Raw genomic sequence first — 20,601 nt, 5'->3', positions numbered from 1 at the left:
TTCGTCTGACTGCCCGCCGCATCACCCAATCCCATGCATGCCTCCAGGACTGGAGCTCTAAACCCGCAGTTGAACTCTGGTCCCTTACCTTTCGTTTCCCTACCCCACCCTCTAGATTGTAAGCCTTCAGGCAGGGTCCTCCTCATGTCTCCTACCTGTTCATGCACCTCCATTACTGTACACCCATCCTATGGATCTAAATGAACTCTACTTGCCTAATCTCCATGCTCCCATCCAGTGATTGACTAAGCATTACCTTGTACTCATACTGTGCTGTGTGATCTGGTTTGCACTTTAATCTGATTCTGGACTGGATAGAAAGCCAGTGGAGAGATTCACAGAGGGGAGCCGCCGTGGTGGAGCGATGGGAGGAGTGGATAATTCTGGCTCCTGCATTCATGACAGACTGCAGCGGGACAATTCTGGTCATAGTGAGACTAGACAGAAGGCGTTGCAGTAGTCAAGGCGGGAAATTAAGCAGGGTGTTTAAAGTGGCAAAGATACGCCGGGGGTTGGAAGCTTGTGCTCCGATGTGCTTGGTGAAGTATTCCTTCTTTGTATGAACTAGGGCAGTGTGGAAATGCAGCAGGTTAGCCTAGTACTGTAGGAAATCCTGATAAGGTCGAGTTTTCCTCCATTTCCGTTCAGTGGCATGTGTTACCCTCTGGAAGTTGCGAGTGGAATATTGGGGGAGCAGCTAGTAGTAACAAGTATATTACCGAATGAATGCGTGCAGAACTGGAAGGTAAAAATCTCTCTTGGTGATGAGGGTAAAACGGACCTTGATGGAAAGGGGCGGGAGGGAGAGTTCACTTTCCCTGCGTGAGATCTTTTACTTGTGGCCACATTCCTCTCCATGTTTGAGTGCATCTTTATTTGGCATTCGCAAATAATGTCCGTGCATTATGTTAAACTCCCTGGCTTTATGATTATTTCCAGATTTAGGGTCTAAAAGCCGTGCAATTGTTTCTCAAGCTTTTAGGCCCTAAAAACAAGAAAAAATACCACAGAGAGATCTGCAGCAGCTCCTGCATATAACTTACTCAGGCACGGGATTACCGCTCTGCTGCAGATTTCCATCCCGAGCCTAACTCAGGATTACTGCTAAGGAGGTTAAAACTGCAGGGCTTTTTTTTCCTTTGTGCCTTTTCTGTACTGGAAATGAGCGGACCTAACTTGCTTAGGCACTGTCCAGAAGCGCTCATACACAACTGAAGGGCCACAAAAAAACAAATTCAACAAGCTCTTGTTGAATTGGTTTAGCGGGACCCAGGGCTGGGAAGGGTAGCTATCCAGAGGCTACCTATTATTAACCTTCTTGGCGGTAACCCCGGAGGTAAGCCGCCGGAGGGTGCCGCTCAGGCCCTGCTGGGCCGATTTGTTTAATTTTTTTTTTTTGCTGGACGCAGCTAGCACTGTGCTAGCTGCGCCAGCACCCCGATCGCCGCCGCCGATCGCCGCTATCCGGTGCGGCGCGCGCCCCCCCCCCCCCCCCCAGACCCCGTGCACTGCCTGGCCAATCAGTGCCAGGCAGCGCCGAGGGGTGGCCCGGGACTCCCAATGACGTCCCGACGTCAGTGACGTCGGTGACGTCATCCCGCCCGTCGCCATGGCGACGGGGGAAGCCCTCCAGGAAATCCCGTTCAAAGAACGGGATTTCCTGATCGGAGATCGCCGAAGGCGATCGAAGAGGGCGGGGGGATGCCGCTGAGCAGCGGCTATCATGTAGCGAGCCCTGGGCTCGCTACATGATATAGAAAAAAATAAATAAAAAAAAAACTGCCGCGCTGCCTCCTGGCGTATTTTTTTATACCGCCAGGAGGGTTAAAGAACAGCTGTAAGAAAGAAAACTTCCCCTGAGGGGGTACTTGCCTTGGGAGGGGGAAGCCTCTGAAGCCTAATGAGGCTTTCCCTGTCCACTTCAGCCTCCGAGATCCAGCACTTGGCAGCCCCTGAACAGCACACAGCAATATTGATAATATGCGCTCCTGTGCAGGCGCACCACTAGCTTCCTATATAACAAACTCATGCATGGCTCACAGTGAGTTAAAAATATAAATTTTATTGCACATCAAAAAATGTGTGTGGAGGGCAAACCGGCAGAAAGCAACTGCACAACAATACCCTAATTAAAACCAATGACATGCCTGTAATAACTGCCTAAGCAACGGGACGCCCCCACTCCATCACTCAGCCACACCACTCATTAGACCACCACAAACCTCACATTCATCCCTCCAGATATACTGGGTGTACAAAAAGTCCCGTCAGGCCTGACATTACTAAGGCTTGGTGTAGATAAGTGAATGGGCACAATGAAGGCAGCAGAATATGAGGGGAGAAACAATGATGTTATGTTGTATCTCACCCTCCTCCGCTTTGCAGTCTCTGTGCATTCCGGACAGCCAGCTCCTCAAGTCCACGCGCGGTCTATGATCCCATCACCGCTGACCATGGTGAATACAAACAGCCGCGCATGCTGTCATCCTTTGGCCATGTAATTCACTGGACTGGCATGCTGAGGCCAGTGAGAGTGGGGGTGCACGCCTTTAGCTTGTAAGAGGCAGATACAGCATTGGATTGTGGCCACACCTACATGTTTCGCTCAGCTAATCCTGAGCTTTCTCAAGGCATATGGTGTCTGCCTATCAGGGCTACGCTGAACCCCTTAGCCCTGATGCCCCCGTAGACACTGTAGCTGTCCTTGGCAGGTTTTGATGCTCCATATCACTTGTTATATACAGAGTGTTGAGGGAGCCCAATGTAAAACTCACACTGGGCCCTGAGCTGCTAAGCTACACTACTGGTTACAGCAGTTATAAGTTTTTGAGATTTTTAACCCCATCTATTTCAGTCTGTGAGACTTTTCGCATTCTGTCGAACTGAAGTGAATAGTCATCATAATAACCATAACCTTAGATGACAGTCAAATACATTTCAGCATTTTATGCTATCTGTGTTCCTGTTGGAGAGATTTCCCCACTTCCTGATCCAGTATATATGCATTATCTATGGCATTAATGTGCTTTGTAGGCTCCAATTTGTTTAGCGAAGAGTTTGTGTGTAGATGGGTAAAGGTCCAGTTAAAATTGGTGTCTTATATTTTATTTAGGAAGAACACATAGCATTATGGTACAGTCACCAGTTTCTGAAGTAGAAGATTCAGATACAAAGGCAGACCATTCTCTGTGTGACCATGGCCAAGTTCACTCATCACAAAACTCAGGTATGTGACGTTAGTTATAATTGTATAGTCTAAAACAATTGTAATTTTACCTGGTAATAATGAATATATTCATCTCATATGCAAGGTAATAGTAGTGAAGCAGTAATTATGTGGTTTTTTAGGTTCATTCTTCACATGGGCCTTGGGTTTTCCAAACATGCGTAACAATGACCAGCACAAGTGATCCAAAGCAGAGGAAGGAAATAATACGTTAAATGGAGGCAAGACTGCCGTGTGTGTCTGTGTGTACGCACATACACACTGCGTTACAAATTCTTATGCAAATTGTATTAAAGTGTCGTAAAGGTTAAATATTTTGATTTCCAATTAATCTCACAGATGGTATTGTGTCTCAAGGCTCTTTTAAAGACTGAAATCAATCTCGGACACCTGTGATAATTGGTTTCCCAGGTGAACCCAATTAAAGCAAAAAAGAAGGGTGTTCCACATTATTGAGCAGACTACCATGTTCAAGCAATATGGAAAAGAAAAAGGACCTCTCTGCTGCTGAAAGTGTAAAATAGTTTACTGCCTTGGAACGTGTATGAAAATCTTCGTTATTTCCCAAAAACTTAAGCCTGATCATTAAACTGTTAAAATATGTGTGAATGACTCAGAGCACATATGGCTTTGTGCAGATAAAGGCAAAATGAGGAAGGTTTCTGCCAAATACATTGGATCAAGAGAGCAGCTGCCCAAATGCCATTACAAAACAGCAAACTGGTATTTAAAAGTGCTGATGTCTCTGGAGTCCCCCACAAATCAAAGTGTATCCTCCAGAGCATTGCAGTTATGCATAAACTTTGTATTTGGCAACCCATAACCAATGCTCACAAGCGGAAACCGCTGCAAGGGGCCCAAAACTACATAAAGACTCATTTTCAAACAGTCTTGGTTACTGATGATTGCTGTGCTGCCCTGGATGGCCAGATGGATGGAGTGGTAGATGGCCACTATGTCCCAACAAGAATGTGACGTCAGCAACGAGGTAGAGTCATGTTTTGGGGCTGGAATCGCGGGGGGGGGGGGGGGGGGGGAGCTGGTCAGCCCTTTTACGGTCTCTGAAGGTGTTAAAATGACCTCTGACAAGTATGTGAAGCCTCTGACTTACCACTTTGCTCCATGGTACAAAAAGATGCATGCTTTCTGTGACACATGCTGCAATGAATACCTCTGCACCATAGACTGCTATTGGCATAAAAGGAGAGAAACTCATGGTGTGGGCCCCATCCTCCCCCGACCCTAATCCTCTTCCGAAACCCTCAAGCAAAAGATCTATGAGGGGAGAAGGCAGTTTTCATGCAAGTGGCAGCTCCAGGAAGCTATTCTGACATTGTACAATTCATGCACGAACTCATAAGTATAATGGATGCAAGAGTTGTGAATCTATTATCAAATAAGTGGTCCTAAGTTAACATATAACGTGACTTGTTAAGATGTTTTTACTCTGTACAGCACTGCGTAATATGTCAGAGCTATATAAATACTAAATAATAATAATAATAATGTTTTTGCTTGAAATAGCTTTTGATTTCAGTAAATATGACCTCCTTTTGCTGAAAATTAAACAAAGTACAATTTTCAGTTACAACCTGAAAAATGTTTTGAATAATTTGGAGCAGTGCATTTTAAGTTTTATTTTTGAAAAACAGATTATCATTAGGAGGTTTTTCAGGAACATTCAAATTATACTCCAATGGTTGATGACTCAAACATTATACTGTCTTCTACTTGCATTGACAATTTAGGAAAATCAATTATATTTCAATATAATTTGCATAATAATTTGGAACCTCGGTTTATGCTTATATATGTACATTCTGCAGTGTGGCGCACAGGGCCGGCCTTAAGTTTCACAGCGCCCTGAGCGAAACCGGATTTTGTTGCCCCCCCCCCCCCAATAAGTAGCATAGTTGTCCCGATATAGGTAGCATAGTTGCCCCCAGTGTAGGTAGTACAGTTTCCCCCAGTGTAGTAGCATGGTTGCCCCCAGTGTAGGTAGTATGCCCCCAGTGTAGGTAGCATGCCCCCAGTGTAGGTAGTTTGTCCCCAGTATGCCCCCAGTGTAGGTAGTATGCCCCCAGTGTAGGTAGTATGCCCCAATATGCCCCCAGTGTAGGTAGTATGCCCCAGTATGCCCCCAGTGTAGGTAGTATGCCCCCAGTGTAGGTAGTTTTCCCCCAGTATGCCCCCAGTGTAGGTAGTATGCCCCCAGTGTAGGTAGTATGCCCCCAGTGTAGGTAGTATGCCCCCAGTGTAGGTAGTATGCCCCCAGTGTAGGTAGTATGCCCCCAGTGTAGGTAGTTTGCCCCCAGTGTAGGTAGTTTGCTCCCAGTGTAGGTAGTTTGCCACCAGTGTAGATAGTTTGCCACCAGTATGCCCCCAGTGTAGGTAGTATGCCCCCAGTGTAGGTAGTTTGCCCCCAGTGTAGGTAGTTTGCCCCCAGTGTAGGTAGTTTGCCCCCAGTGTAGGTAGTTTACCACCAGTGTCGGTAGTTTGCCACCAGTGTCGGTAGTTTGCCCCCAGTATGCCCCCAGTGTAGGTAGTTTGCCCCAGTGTAGGTAGTTTGCTCCCAGTGTAGGTAGTTTACCACCAGTGTCGGTAGTTTGCCACCAGTGTCGGTAGTTTGCCCCCAGTATGCCACCAGTGTAGGTAGTTTGCCCCAGTGTAGGTAGTTTGCCCCCAGTGAAGGTAGTTTGCCCCAGGCAACCCCCCCTTTATGTGGCAGCGGGCCGGGCAGAGACTGACTCACCTGACATCCAGCTCCAGCGCCGACGTCACTCTTCTCTCCCCGCCTCTGCTCCATCTGTAGTTAGAGCAGGCTACAAGAAAATGGCCGCCGTTTGTCTGCATTTGTGGACATCGGCAACCATTTTCTTGTACTCCTGCTCTAAATATAGACGGAGAGGACACAGGGAGACAGCGGGGCGTCGAAGGGCGGCAAAGGGCGACAGTGCGCATGCGCCCTTGAGAGCATGGTGCCCTGAGCGACCGCACAGGTCGCTCATAGCAAAGGCCGGCCCTGGTGGCGCAGTAAATTCCCCGACTGGCCACTTTGCATGTGTGGTACCAGCCCGGTCCCCTGGTTTCACACTTGTTGCCGGGAGCAATCTGTGCCTTTGCAGTTCTGTTACAAGACTGTTACTGTGCTTGTGCAGAATGCTCCTGGCAAAAGAAGCATGATTGGGGTGTGCACACCTAGGAGCACGCTAAGGCAGTGGGCTGCATCCTGCATTGCGGACTCCACTATGGGAAAACGGTGACCAAACAGGAGGACTACTGGGGGCTGACAGAAGCCCCGTGTAAGTATAATCCTTATAATTACTTTACTTTATAATTACTTTATCATAGGTTTCCTCCAGTTTGCTGTCCCATCAAAATAACAAACAGCCATACATTTCCAAACACCTGGCAACAAAAGTGTGCCAGAATGTCAAGATTCTACCTAATTAGACAAACTTCCTCCCCAGGGTTTATGGTACTTGTTAATGCTGCAAGGTCTCAGATGTGAATGGGAAGTAGGTGTGTTAGATTTGGGATTATTGCACTTACTCTTTTGGTCACTTGACGTCCAACCTCATGGCGGGCAACTTTTAGGCCGGATCCACACTATAAGTGCTCTTGTGAGCGATTGCGTTTGATTAGCGCTTGCTGAGCGCTTGTTAAAAAATTGCTTCCATTCACTTTCAGTAAAATCTCAGTAAAAATCGCATAAGTATCGCCGCGATTGCCGCATACACCAAAAACGTACGTGATCACACAATTTTCACACTATTTTTACCGTGATATTAATGAAAGTGAATAGGAGCAATTTTTTAACGAGCGCTCAGCAAGGGCTAATGTAACGCAAGCCCTCACAAAAGCGCTTAGAGTGGATCTGGCCTTAGAGGATCTTAATAAAAAATTGTTGCTCTACGTAAAAATGGGCTACAAGAAGATTGTCAACACCCTGAAGTTGAGCTGCAGCACGGTGGCCAAGACCATTCAGCGGTTTAACAGCATTCTTTCCACACAGAACGGCCCGTTGAACCATGTTAAGCATCATATCCAGAGGTTGCATTTTGCAGAGGTTAAAGGGTTATGGAGAAAGCCTGTCAGTGTTCAGACCATACACCGCACACTGCATAAAATTAGCCTGTGTGGTTGTCATAACTTAAGGAATCCTCTTCTAAAGGTGATGCACAAGAAAGCCTACAGACAGTTTGCTGAAGACAAGCAGACTAAGGACAGGGATTACTGGAATTGGGTCATGTAGTCAGAAGAAACCAAGATAAACTTATTTGGCTCAGATCATTCGAAGTGTGTGTAGCAGCAACCAGCCAAGGAGCGCAAAGACAAGTGTGTTGCCTACAGTCAAGCATGGTTGTGGACTGTCATGGTTTGGTGCTGCATGAATGTATTCCATCACAGCAACCCAAATATACTTTTAAAACAACAACTGCCTTCCTAAAGATACTGAGGGTAAAGGTGCTAGACTGGTCAAGCATCTCTCCGGTCCTAAACCTTATTGAGCATCCGTGTGGCATCCTCAAATTGAAGGTGGAAGAGCCCAAGGCTTCTAACATCCACTAGCTTTGTGAAGTCGGCACGGGGCAGTGGAAGAGGATTCCAGTGGCAGCCTGTGAAGATCTATTGAACTCAATGCTCAAGAGTTAAGACACTGCTGGAAAATAATGTGGACACAATTATTACATTATTCACTTTGTTATACTCACCGGCAATCTCCTAGGTGTTCTTCTCGACATGCTGTCCGGCGTCAGTCTCACACGCAGGCACATGTGACTAGAAGGCATTTTGTTTGTTTAGCTCATGGGGTCACGCCATTTGGCATGACACGTAAGAAGTTCCGTGCGTGCACGGGTGTTCGCCACCGTTTGGGTTCAAGTGGCCAGTACGCATATGCTTGAGCAGTAGCTAATGCGGATTATTGTACGGCGTCCTCAATTGGCGCCAAATCTGCCTATTTAAGGTCCTTAAATAGGAAGCATACCAGTGCTGTCTGTTTGTGCAGCTTGCTAGCAGTGTATCTCATTGCTCTGCCAGCATGATTTCCTGTCTGATACTTTATTGACTTTGGCTTGTTCCAGACCACGATAGTACAAAGTATGCCTTCCATTCTGCTATGCTTCTCATCTTAAGAGTTGACTCACAAGTTCCTGAAGTCCAACACAGGATATTGTTTTTGCAAACTAACTTGAATTTGGCATAAACCAGAACTAATTCTCGGGCTGACGAGAAGTGCAGCACCTAACTTTCAGATTGGTGATCTAGTTTGGCTCTCCACGACTAATCTCAAATTAAAAAGCCCGTCCAAGAAGTTGAGTCCTAGATTTATTGGGCGATTCCCTATTGAAAAACAAGTTAATTCTGTTGCCTACAGATTGAAACTTCTGGACTCTATAAAGGTGCACCCAGTTTTCCATGTCTCTTGCCTCAAACAAGTAGTGCTTGATCCTTTTCGGAATAGATCCATCCCTCCACCATCTCCTATCTTGATTGGCGGTTTTAGATTCCGAATTACGTAGGAATACCCTTTTTTTTTATCTTGTTAAATAGAAGGTTTTTTTGGGTTGAGGAAAATTCCTGGGAACTCGGCATCAAACATCCATGCTCCTACGTTGGTTAACTTGTTTCATCAGATGCGCTGGGAAGGATGGGTTGGGGGGGGGGCGCAATGTTATATTCACCGACCTTCTCCTAGGTGTTCTCCTCGCAATGCTGTCTGGCCGGTGTCCATTTCTCGTGCGGGCCCACGTGACTAGAAGGCATTTTTTACATAGTTACATAGTTACATAGTTATTTTGGTTGAAAAAAGACATGCGTCCATCGAGTTCAACCAGTATAAAGTACAACACCAGCCTGCTCCCTCACATATCCCTGTTGATCCAGAGAAAGGCGAAAAAACCCTTACAAGGCATGGTCCAATTAGCCCCTAAAGGGAAAAATTCCTTCCCGACTCCAGATGGCAATCAGATAAAATCCCTGGATCAACATCATTAGGCATTACCTAGTAATTGTAGCCATGGATGTCTTTCAACGCAAGGAAAGCATCTAAGCCCCCTTTAAATGCAAGTATAGAGTTTGCCATAACGACTTCCTGTGGCAATGCATTCCACATCTTAATCACTCTTACTGTAAAGTACCCTTTCCTAAATATATGGCTAAAACATTTTTCCTCCATGCGCAGATCATGTCCTCTAGTCCTTTGAGAAGGCCTAGGGACAAAAAGCTCATCCGCCAAGGTATTATATTGCCCTCTGATGTATTTATACATGTTAATTAGATCCCCTCTAAGGCGTCTTTTCTCTAGACTAAATAAACCCAGTTTATCTAACCTTTCTCGATAAGTGAGACCTTCCATCCCACGCATCAATTTTGTTGCTCGTCTCTGCACCTGCTCTAAAACTGCAATATCTTTTTTGTAATGTGGTGCCCAGAACTGAATTCCATATTCCAGATGTGGCCTTACTAGAGAGTTAAACAGGGGCAATATTATGCTAGCATCTCGAGTTTTTATTTCCCTTTTAATGCATCCCAAAATTTTGTTAGCTTTAGCTGCAGCTGCTTGGCATTGAGTACGATTATTTAACTTGTTGTCAATGAGTACTCCTAAGTCCTTCTCCAAGTTTGATGTCCCCAACTGTATCCCATTTATTTTGTATGGTGCTAGACCATTAGTACGTCCAAAATGCATGACCTTACATTTGTCAACATTGAATTTCATCTGCCATGTATGTGCCCATATAGCCATCCTATCCAGATCCTGTTGCAATATGACACTATCTTCCTGAGAGTTAATGATTCTGCACAATTTTGTATCATCTGCAAAAATAGCAACATTGCTCACTACTGCATCTACTAGGTCATTAATAAATAAATTGAAGAGCACTGGACCCAGAACAGACCCCTGTGGGACCCCACTGCTAACAGTCTCCCATTTTGAGTATGATCCATTGACCACAACTCTTTGTTTTCTGTCCATTAGCCAGTTCCCTATCCATGAACACAGACTCTTCCCCAGTCCTTGCATCCTTAACTTTTGCACCAGACTTTTGTGGGGAACAGTGTCGAAGGCCTTTGCAAAGTCCAAGTATATCACATCTACAGCATTCCCAATATCCATATTAGCATTCACTACCTCATAAAAGCTGAGCATGTTAGTCAAACAGGACCTGTCTTTAGTAAACCCATGTTGATGCTGAGAAATAAGATTTTCTACTATAAAGTCATGTATAGTATCTCTTAGTAACCCCTCAAATAGTTTGCATACAACTGATGTTAAACTTACAGGTCTATAATTTCCTGGATCAGATTTTTTGCCCTTCTTAAATAATGGGAAAACGTGGGCTGTACGCCAATCCACTGGGACTCTGCCAGTTGCAAGAGAGTCACAAAAGATAAGATAAAGGGGTTTATCTATAACTGAACTTAATTCCCTTAGGACCCGAGGATGCATGCCATCCGGGCCAGGTGCCTTGTCTATTTTTAATTTATTTAGTCTTGCCTTCACTTCTTCCTGCGTTAAGTATTTAATATTACAGTTAGAAGATTGAGACTCTTCCGCCTCTGTAGTTTGCAACAGTGCTGTTTCTTTTGTGAAGACAGAAGCAAAGAAAGCATTTAATAACTCTGCCTTACCTTGGTCATCCACCATTGAGTTCCCATCCTCATCCTTTAGGAGTCCTATACAGTCAACCTTTCTTTTTTTAGAGTTAATGTACTTGTAAAACTTTTTTGGGTTAGATTTGATATCCTTAGCGATTTGTTTTTCAGCTTCAATCTTTGCCTGCCTAATTTCTTTTTTACAATTTTTATTGCACTCCTTATAATTGCTTATTGCAGCCTCGGTCCCCTCCTGTTTTAAGACCTTATAGGCATTCTTTTTCCTCTTCATTTTATCTTTAACCTTTCTATTCATCCATAGAGGCCTTTTTTTATTCCTAGACATTTTGTTTCCATATGGGATATACATACTACAGTATTGATTGAGTATAAGTTTAAAAGCTTGCCATTTCCCTTCAGTGTCTTCCCCTTGTAGTACATTATCCCAGTTCACCAAACTTAGTGCCTGCCTAATTTGAGTGAACTTTGCTTTTCTAAAGTTCATAGTTTTAGTGGTCCCGCTGCCCCGTGGCCTATCAGTCACCAGCTCAAACGTTATCATGTTGTGATCACTATTTCCCAAATGTTCTTGAACCTGCACATTTGATACATTATCTGGTCTATTAGAAATGATCAGATCCAGTAACGCATTCCCCCTAGTTGGTTCAGTTACCATTTGAGTCAAGTAATTGTCCTGTAGTGCTGCCAGAAATCTGCTGCTTTTACCAGAATGGGTAGCCTCAATACTCCAGTCAATGTCTGGAAAGTTGAAGTCGCCCATAATTATGACCTTTTGTTTGTTTAGCTCATGGCATGCCGCGTAAGAAGTTCCGCGCATGCGCGGATGTTCTCCACTGTTTGGGCGTGAGTGGCCAGTACGCATGCACATACCCTTGCGCAGTAGCTAATGCGGATTATTGTACACATGTGCGACGTCAATTGGTGTCAATTCCGCCTATTTAGGTTCCTCTCGGCCAGCATACCAGTGCTGTATGTTTGTGCAGTGTGCTGGCAGGGTACCCCGTTGCTCTGCCCACATTATCTCCTGTCTGATACTTCGTTATTGACCACGGCTTGTTCCTGACCACAATAGTACTCCACCTGCCCCGACCTACTGCTTACTTACCTCGACTCCTGTCCTGATTACCAACTACAATTGAACTCTGCCTTCCCTGATTCCAGACAGTCTGGCTACTTTCCTGCCTGCTTATTTTTTACTTTACATTGTCCTACATTCTCCACAATGCAGCGTCTTCTGTTCTCTCTTGCTACTGGTTCAGCAATCCTGGGGGATCTGCAAACCGCTTCAACAGTATATGATTATTTTATCCTGTGATGCAATGAGTGGCCATGTTCTGTTTGCCACATTACACACAAGCAAAGCTGCTTTGCATCTCCAGCCCTCGGCCTGTCCCATCTCCTCCTCCTCCTTCCTCCCTCCCCTCTCTGCCCCCTCGCCTCTGAAATCTCGTGCATGCTCCGTATGTGCAGGGGCTGTCATTTGAGTAAAGTAGCTAAATCTACTGGAACACGACCTGTGGAAGGAGAGCATAACTGCAGATACAACAGTTTCTGGAGTATCACAGTTATATTCAAGGAAAGAGTGAAACCCTTTTATTCAAACCTAATTTCGTTTATAAAAAACTATATATTTTTTTTTATTCTAATAAGATAAAATAATTACTCTGCAGTGACATAATGATTTATTGCTTATTTGTAATTTTTGTTATAATAACAGCAGTTTTTTTCTAAACCAGTCCATCTCAGCAGAGCTAGGAGTAACTGTAACTGCTGTTGCACCCAGTCACCTGATGCATTTAGTGTAAAGGTGTGGGCAGCATTGTGGCAAGCACTCTCGCCTTGCAGCGCTGGGTCCCCGGTTCGAATCCCAGCCAGGTCTACATCTGCAAGGCGTTTGTGTTTTCTCTCCAAGTCTGTGCGTGTTTCCTCCGGGCACTCTGGTTTCCTCTCACACCCCAAAAACATACAGATACGTTAATTGGATTGCCTCTAAAATTGACCCTAGACTACGATTTACAGTATACATAGATATAAGATTATGGTAGCGATTAGAACTCCACAGGATATGCAATAACAGACCTTAAATCAGTGCAGCTGACCCCCCTAAATGTCCATCAGCAGTGGGCCCCTTGGTGCAATTGTCACCACATGATATGTAATGACATCAGACGTCAAATCGTGCAGCTAACCCCCTTCTATAAGTGACAGCAGTGGGTACCTTAGCGCAAATGTCACCACATGATATTCAGTCACATCAGACCTCATATCAGCAAGTCTGACCCCCTTAAATGACCGACAGCAGTGGGCCCTGCAGTGTGAATGTCACCACGTATATACGCACGTACACACCCAACCTCATGCACAGAAGTTACACAAGACTCTAAAACACACACACACACACACACACACACACACACACACACACACACACACACTCTCAAACACAGAACTTACACATGCCCCGCCTCCCCCCCAGCACTTGACCTATACACACACACACATACACACACACACACACATACGCACGATCTCATACACAGAACTTACACAACCCAATAAACCCCCCGCCCCCACACACAATCTCATACACAGAACTTGCACAACACCTCCCCCATGCACACAACTTACACACCCCCACACACACAATCTCATACACAGAACTTACACAACCCCCCCCCCCCCCGAACACTTATACACACCCCCATACATACTATCTCATACACAGAACTTACACAACCCCCCACCACGCTTACAAGGCAGACAGGAGGGGGGAAATGGACAGGTAAGAGGTACATATGGCCAGGAAAGAGGAAAAGAGTGAGAAAGAAACAAGTAAGCAGCAGAGAGCCAGATACACTGGCTGCAGCAGACATTCAGCTTCATTAAACTTACAGCAGTCCCTCCATGCCGGACTATCATTCAGGAATGATACAATTACAATTTGGGACTGCAATCGTTATCTTCCCGTTTAATTGGTATGCTTGCTGATTCCTTGCAAAAGTCTGCCTTACAATTTGGGACTGCAATCGTTATCTTCCCGTTTAATTGGTATGCTTGCTGATTCCTTGCAAAAGTCTGCCTTACAATTTGGGACTGCAATCGTTATCTTCCCGTTTAATTGGTATGCTTGCTGATTCCTTGCAAAAGTCTGCCTTACAATTTGGGACTGCAATCGTTATCTTCCCGTTTAATTGGTATGCTTGCTGATTCCTTGCAAAAGTCTGCCTTACAATTTGGGACTGCAATTGTTATCTTCCCGTTTAATTGGTATGCTTGCTGCATACATTGCTACTAAGATTGTTTAATATAAATTTAAGTAGTTCAGCAGTGTTTGTAAATTCCCATATTACATCCTGTGAATCCTTGTGTTCCAGCCCAGTGACCACCAATTATTTATTACAGGCCTGTTTTTTGGTAGCCACTCCCATCCCCAGCTGAACTGTTTTCTCAATTTCTAATTGAGAATCACTTCCATTTCAGCCATGGCAGCTATCATACCTATTTAAACGCTGCAAGAAGGTCACTTGTGGCCTCGGTCATTTGGTGCCATTTAATTCCTAAGTGCCATTACAAAGTGCTTTGCAACAACTTACCAAGAATTTACCAAGAATTCACCCAGGAATTCAAACAGGATTCAACAGCCAAAGGACTCTGCTGGAAACTACTACTCTGCATCCACAACTGCCTCCAATGCTGTTGCTCAAAATGCCACTGCTGGACATATGTTGCACTACCAAGTAGACTCTTTATGTACACAGGTTTGCTTGCACTAACTGCATACTCATATAAACTGTTTAGGAGTTGGAAATTTCCTGCTGATAATCATTGACACTTACCATGTTTACTGCACTTTTTCTTATGTTCTGCCTGTCTGCAAACATCTACAAGTTGCATTGCAATATGCATCCTCCCAGTGTACCTCACTCCATATTCATTTCATCTGCTCTGCTCTGCTCACCTTACTCAGCTTCTCATGAACTGTTAGCTCTCCTGAAATCTCTCTCTCCCTCCAGCAGCTCAAAAACCTCACAAACATTTAAATCCCATTCACATTTGCTTACTCTCTCCCTCCTACTCTTACTTGCTGCTGGTGATATATCGCCTAACCCTGGGCCACAGCCTGCTGCCAGACAAGCATCCCCTGCTGACCCGCTTCACAGCTCTCTGTCCACAAATAACTTCAACACCCATCCTCGCCCCAACCTCATTTCCATCCATCCCACTCACAAGCACATGCTCCCCCTACCCTGCAGTCTCTGGAATGCCAGATCCGTCCGCAATAAACTTACAGAGGTCCACAACCTCTTCCTCTCCAAATCCCTCACCATCCTCGCACTCACTGAGACATGGCTCACCCCCTCTGACTCTGCCGCAGAGGCTGCCCTCTCATACGGGGGGCTTCACCTCAGTCACACCCCCAGACCAGACAACAGGACCGGGGGAGGGGTGGGTCTGCTCCTCTCCCCATCCTGCACATTCCGTGTCCTCACTCCACCTTCCTCCCTACAATTCACATCATTTGAGGCCCACACTATCCGCCTCTACAATCCCCTCCCAGCCATTGTTGCAGTCTTATACCGCCCTCCGGGCTCCACACGACAATTTCTCGATAACCTTGCCTCCTGGCTCCCACACATCCTCTCCTCTGACCTCCCCACCATCATCCTCGGGGATTTCAATATACCCATCAATGAACCCAAGAACTCTGTTGCGACCCGGCTACTCACCATAGCCAACTCACATGGCCTAGTACAACACACCAACGCCCCCACTCACACTGCACGTCACACTCTCGACCTTATATTCACTAAATCCACCACCATTGCAGACCTCGACATCGCACCATTTCCACCCTCAGACCATTACCTTCTCGCCTTCAACCTCCTCACGGAAGGCACCTCCAAACTACCCGCCCACCCACCTGGTCGATGGCAGCGAGACCTACGCAAGCTCAACCCTGGCGTCCTTGCTGACTCCCTCCATGGCCTATCCTCCACTCTCCCCACCCTAACCTGTCCTAATCTTGCTGCAGCTCAGTATCACCAAATTCTCTCATCAGCCCTAGAGAAAGCTGCTCCACCAATATTCCGCCGCAACCGACCCCCTAACCCCCAGCCCTGGCGCACTACCCATACTCGCAACCTCCAGAGGGAAAAACGCGTCACTGAACGAAAATGGCGGAAAACTCGACTAAACCAGGATTTCCTACAGTACAAGACTAACCTGCAGCAGTTCCACACTGCCCTTGCTCATGCGAAGCAGGAATACTTTACCAGGCTCATCGGAGCACAAGCTTCCAATCCCCGGCGTCTTTTTAACACCTTCAACTCCCTGCTTAAACCCACCCCCCCACCTTCTGTTTCCTCCCTCTCTGCCACAGATTTAGCCACCCACTTCACCAACAAAATAGTCTCCATCCGTCAGGAAATATCCAATCTTCAATCTTCACCTCCCACCTGCTCACAACCTACTCCTTCTCCACCCTATCCTCCCCTCACCTCCTTCACTCCTACTACCACTGAGGAGGTCAACCACCTACTGCAGACTTCCCATACCACTACCTCCCCCCTTGACCCTATCCCTTCTGATCTACTTCAGCCTCACTTCACGGATCTGGCCCCAGTCCTCACTACCATGTTTAACCTCTCCCTATCCGCAGGCACCTTCCCCTCAGACTTCAAGCAGGCCACTGTACTGCCTCTGCTCAAGAAACCCTCCCTCGACCCCTCGCTACCCTCCAACTACCGCCCGATCTCCCTCCTCCCCTTCGCCTCAAAACTCCTTGAGCGTCTGGTTCACAAACGCCTGACCCAGTACCTCAATGCCAACCCACTACTAGACCCACTGCGATCTGGATTTCGGCCTGCCCACTCAACCGAAACGGCTCTCACCAAAGTGGTCAATGACCTTGCCTTAGCTAAAGCTGAAGGTAAATACACCATTCTCCTCCTCCTTGACCTTTCAGCAGCTTTTGATACAGTAGATCATCCCCTACTCCTCCAGTCCCTCCAATCCATGGGCATTCACGATCTCGCCCTGACCTGGCTTTCATCCTACCTCTCCAACCGCTCCTTCACGACCTCCTTCAATGAGTCCTCGTCCACCCCCAACCACCTCTCAGTGGGAGTCCCCCAAGGCTCGGTCCTTGGCCCCCTACTGTTCTCCCTATACACATCCTCCATTGGCAAGGTTATCTCCTCCATGGGTTTTAACTATCATCTGTATGCAGATGACACTCAAATCTATCTCCACACCCCTGACATATCCACCACTACCATGGACAAGGTCTCCTCCTGCCTATCTGCCATCTCCTCCTGGATGTCCGCTAGGTTCCTAAAACTAAATCTAGACAAAACGGAATTTATGATCTTCCCACCCCGGTCATCCCTGGACCTCCCAGATGTGCAGGTCACTGTTAACCACACTACTATTCACCCTACCTCTCAAGCACGCTGTCTGGGTGTCACCCTGGACTCCGCACTCTCCTTCACTCCCCACATCCAAAACCTCACAAAGTCCTGCAACTTCCACCTTCGTAACATCTGTAAGATTCGCCCTTTCCTGACCCCTGCCACCACCAAACTCCTCATCCATGCCCTCATAATTTCCCGCCTCGACTACTGCAATGCCCTTCTGTCTGGACTCCCTAAGACCCGAATAGCCCCACTGCAGTCCATCATGAATGCGGCTGCCAGAATTATCCACTCCTCCCATCGCTCCACCAGGGCGGCTCCCCTCCGTGAATCCCTCCACTGGCTTCCTATCCAGTCCAGAATCAGATTCAAGATATTGTGTCTGACCTACAAATCCATCCACAAAACCTGTCCAACCTACATTTCTGATCTTACTCAGAGATACACACCAAGCCGCTCACTCCGCTCCTCCAATGAACATCGCCTGACCGTCCCCCGCATCACCCAGTCCCATGCACGCCTCCAAGACTTCTCAAGAGCCGCTCCGACACTATGGAACTCCCTACCTCCACCCATTAGGGCAGCCCCCTCCTTCAACACCTTCAAGAAGGCCCTCAAAACTCACCTTTTCACTCTTGCCTACCACCCCTCACAATTGCTCTAAACCCACAGCCGAACTCTGGTCCCCTACCTCTCGTGTCCCTACCTCTCCCTCTAGATTGTAAGCCTTTGGGCAGGGTCCTCACTCCTTTTGTGTCCTACCTGATCATGCACCTCTATTACTGTGCACCCATGCTATGCATTTGAGTGAACCTAACTTGCCTAACTCCATGCTCCCATCCAGTGACTGACTAAGCATTACCTTGTACTCATACTGTGCTGTGTGATCTGGTTTTCTTGTATTCCTGTATTGTCATATTGCTGTTTGTCACCCCTAAATATTGTCTGTAACCTAAATTAATGTCCAGCGCTGCGTAATATGTTGGCGCTTTATAAATACAACAAATAAATAAATAAATAAGGAATGCATCACCATGATCTCTGAGATGCATCCCCCACCCGCAAGAGCTCTTTAGCCTGTCAGCAACACGTGCTCCAGCCCCCCTGCACAGTAACAGCTAGCAATTGTTTTTCACAGTGGGAGGCTGTGAGAGGCTGAAGCCTGAGATGCAAAGTAAGGTCTCCCCAGAAGCTGACAGTCTATGTGTCAGGAGGGCTTCTATGCTTCTGCCTAGTGGCTGCTCTCAATGCCAAGCATTAGCACTGCACTAAAATAAATCAAAGACTTCTCTCTCACAGTAACAAGCAAAGGAATCTCGCGCTTCCAGGAGTTGTCAACAGGAGGGACCAAGTGGTCAGGGTTACTGCATTGTGATTGGAGAGCGACAGCAAACTGCAGTGCACGGACATGGTACACCAGAGCCGGATTAAGGCTAAATGGGGCCCTAAGCACACACAAGCAAAGCTGCTTTGCATCTCCAGCCCTCAGCCTGTCCCAAGTAACTGATTTGGGCCCCCCATCATGTCGTAATAGAATCAGAAGATGCAGCTGCACAGCAACATGCCGCACACACCGGGCCAGTCGAGCTACTGGTTGCTATGGGCAACAGCCCACTTTCCTCTGTGGGTGCACAATGCAGGGAATAGCAGCGGCAAAATGCAGAGTGAGAGATGAATGGCTGGGACATTTGCACTCAGGGGCTGGGGCACCCCTGTGAAGAGGGTGCCAGATATCACAGCAGCAGCACTTTCCCCCTGCATCTCCAGCCTGGCAATAGCAGAAAGATCTGGACACCGCCAAACCGGAAGCCGTTCCCCAGACAGAATTACATAACCACCCCCACCACCGAACAACCGATTTCCTCCCAAACTAGACAGCCACCATGCAGCCTCCATCCCAGTGAATACGATAGTCCAGTAGAGAAGGCAGCCGCAGCGGGGGAGAATGACAGCACCAGATGCGATCCAAGCAATAGAGGTCCCGTCATCCGGAGCCCATCTGTCTCCTCTAGAGTGCTGCCGCTCTGTTACTACTACTATTACTACTTCCTACTTCCTGTCTGATCTGAGAATCAGGAAGTTCAGAGCGAGCGGCTGCACTGTAGAAGAGACAGATGGGTTTCAGATGACGGGATCTCTATTGCTTGGATCATGGATAGGTGAGTGAGCATTTGCCATCTGCTGCTATCATTCTTGCTGCAGCTGTGGTTCTCTGTGGGAAGGGAGGGAGGAGTGAGCAGCGGCAGAGCGAACAGTAGCAGGAGGGGGACCTAGGAGAGCCTGGCTCTGAAGACAATCAGCAGCGCACGGCATCATTTGACAAGACAAGACCGCCAGGAGAAAACTCCTGGCGGACTCAAAGCACCAGAGCTGCAGCCTCTAGGACGCGCCCTATAGGCAGTAGCAGTGTTAGAGAGACTTGCCTAAGGTCTCCTAATAGGTGCTGGCTTACTGAACAGGCAGAGCCGAGATTCAAACCCTGGTCCCCTGTGTCAGAGCCCTTAAAGGGACTCCGAGCAGTGCCTGTGGGTATGCCTTTAAGCATACCCACAACTAATTTACATCATCACACATACCAGCATGATGTTTGTAATTATATCCCCCTGTGTTCCTTATATTTCATTGCATTGTGCTGAATCGAGCTGCCGACTTTGGAGAAAAGTCGTCCTGTGTAATCCAATGTAACTATGGAAAGATGCATATCATTTTGAAGCTCTCTTTCTCCTCTTTCCAATGATAGATAAACTGCCACACTACGCCTTTTAGTTTTCGCTATTTTCGCGATCGAAATTGCTGTGGCCGCGATTTCGATCACGAAAATAGCGAAAACTAAAAGGCATAGGGCGGCGGTTTATATATCATTGGAAAGAGGAGAAAGAGAGCTTTAAAATGATATGCATCTTTCCATAGTTACTATACTGCTCAGTCCGGCCCTGTGGTACACACTATGGAAGGAGAGCAGAACCAGAGCGTGTGTGACACCCTGCCACAGTGCGGGAGACAGATACCGCACAGCCCCTACATTGCACTGCCAGCTGATTTCTGTAAGACGGGTGGCTCATGTGCTCCTGCTTTTCTCCTGCCCAGCCTCCACGGTTTACCCGCTGCCTGTCACCGACCCTGATGGTGCCAAGTGACAAGTGCTGAACTCACACAAGCATCACGTGAGTTCAGATGCTCCGGGCTGGGAACGCCTCCTTCTCCTCCTTCAGCGAAAACCTCCTCCTGCTTAGACTGAGTTCCCATCAGTATGTGCAGCATGGGACTCAGAAACGCTGAGGTATTGGAGGAGAGGGGGCGTGGCTTATTAAATTATAAGGAAATTAAGTAAAAAAAAAA

At 46.9% G+C, this 20,601-nt stretch overlaps 1 protein-coding gene across 2 annotated transcripts in view; it reads left to right on the top strand.

Annotated features, from left to right (window-relative positions):
- Positions 1 to 20,601, top strand: part of LOC137527527 (Krueppel-like factor 8) — a 414,406-nt gene that overhangs the window by 128,302 nt on the left and 265,503 nt on the right. For both annotated transcript variants that reach the window (XM_068248061.1, XM_068248062.1), the window contains exon 3: positions 3,113 to 3,226. In XM_068248061.1, the coding sequence (XP_068104162.1) occupies positions 3,113 to 3,226 (114 nt within the window). The remainder of the gene's footprint in view (positions 1 to 3,112; positions 3,227 to 20,601) is intronic.

The sequence above is a fragment of the Hyperolius riggenbachi genome, chromosome 8 (genome assembly GCF_040937935.1).
Source record: "Hyperolius riggenbachi isolate aHypRig1 chromosome 8, aHypRig1.pri, whole genome shotgun sequence".
Taxonomy (NCBI): domain Eukaryota; kingdom Metazoa; phylum Chordata; class Amphibia; order Anura; family Hyperoliidae; genus Hyperolius; species Hyperolius riggenbachi.
This window is presented reverse-complemented; position numbering and strand designations above follow the sequence as displayed.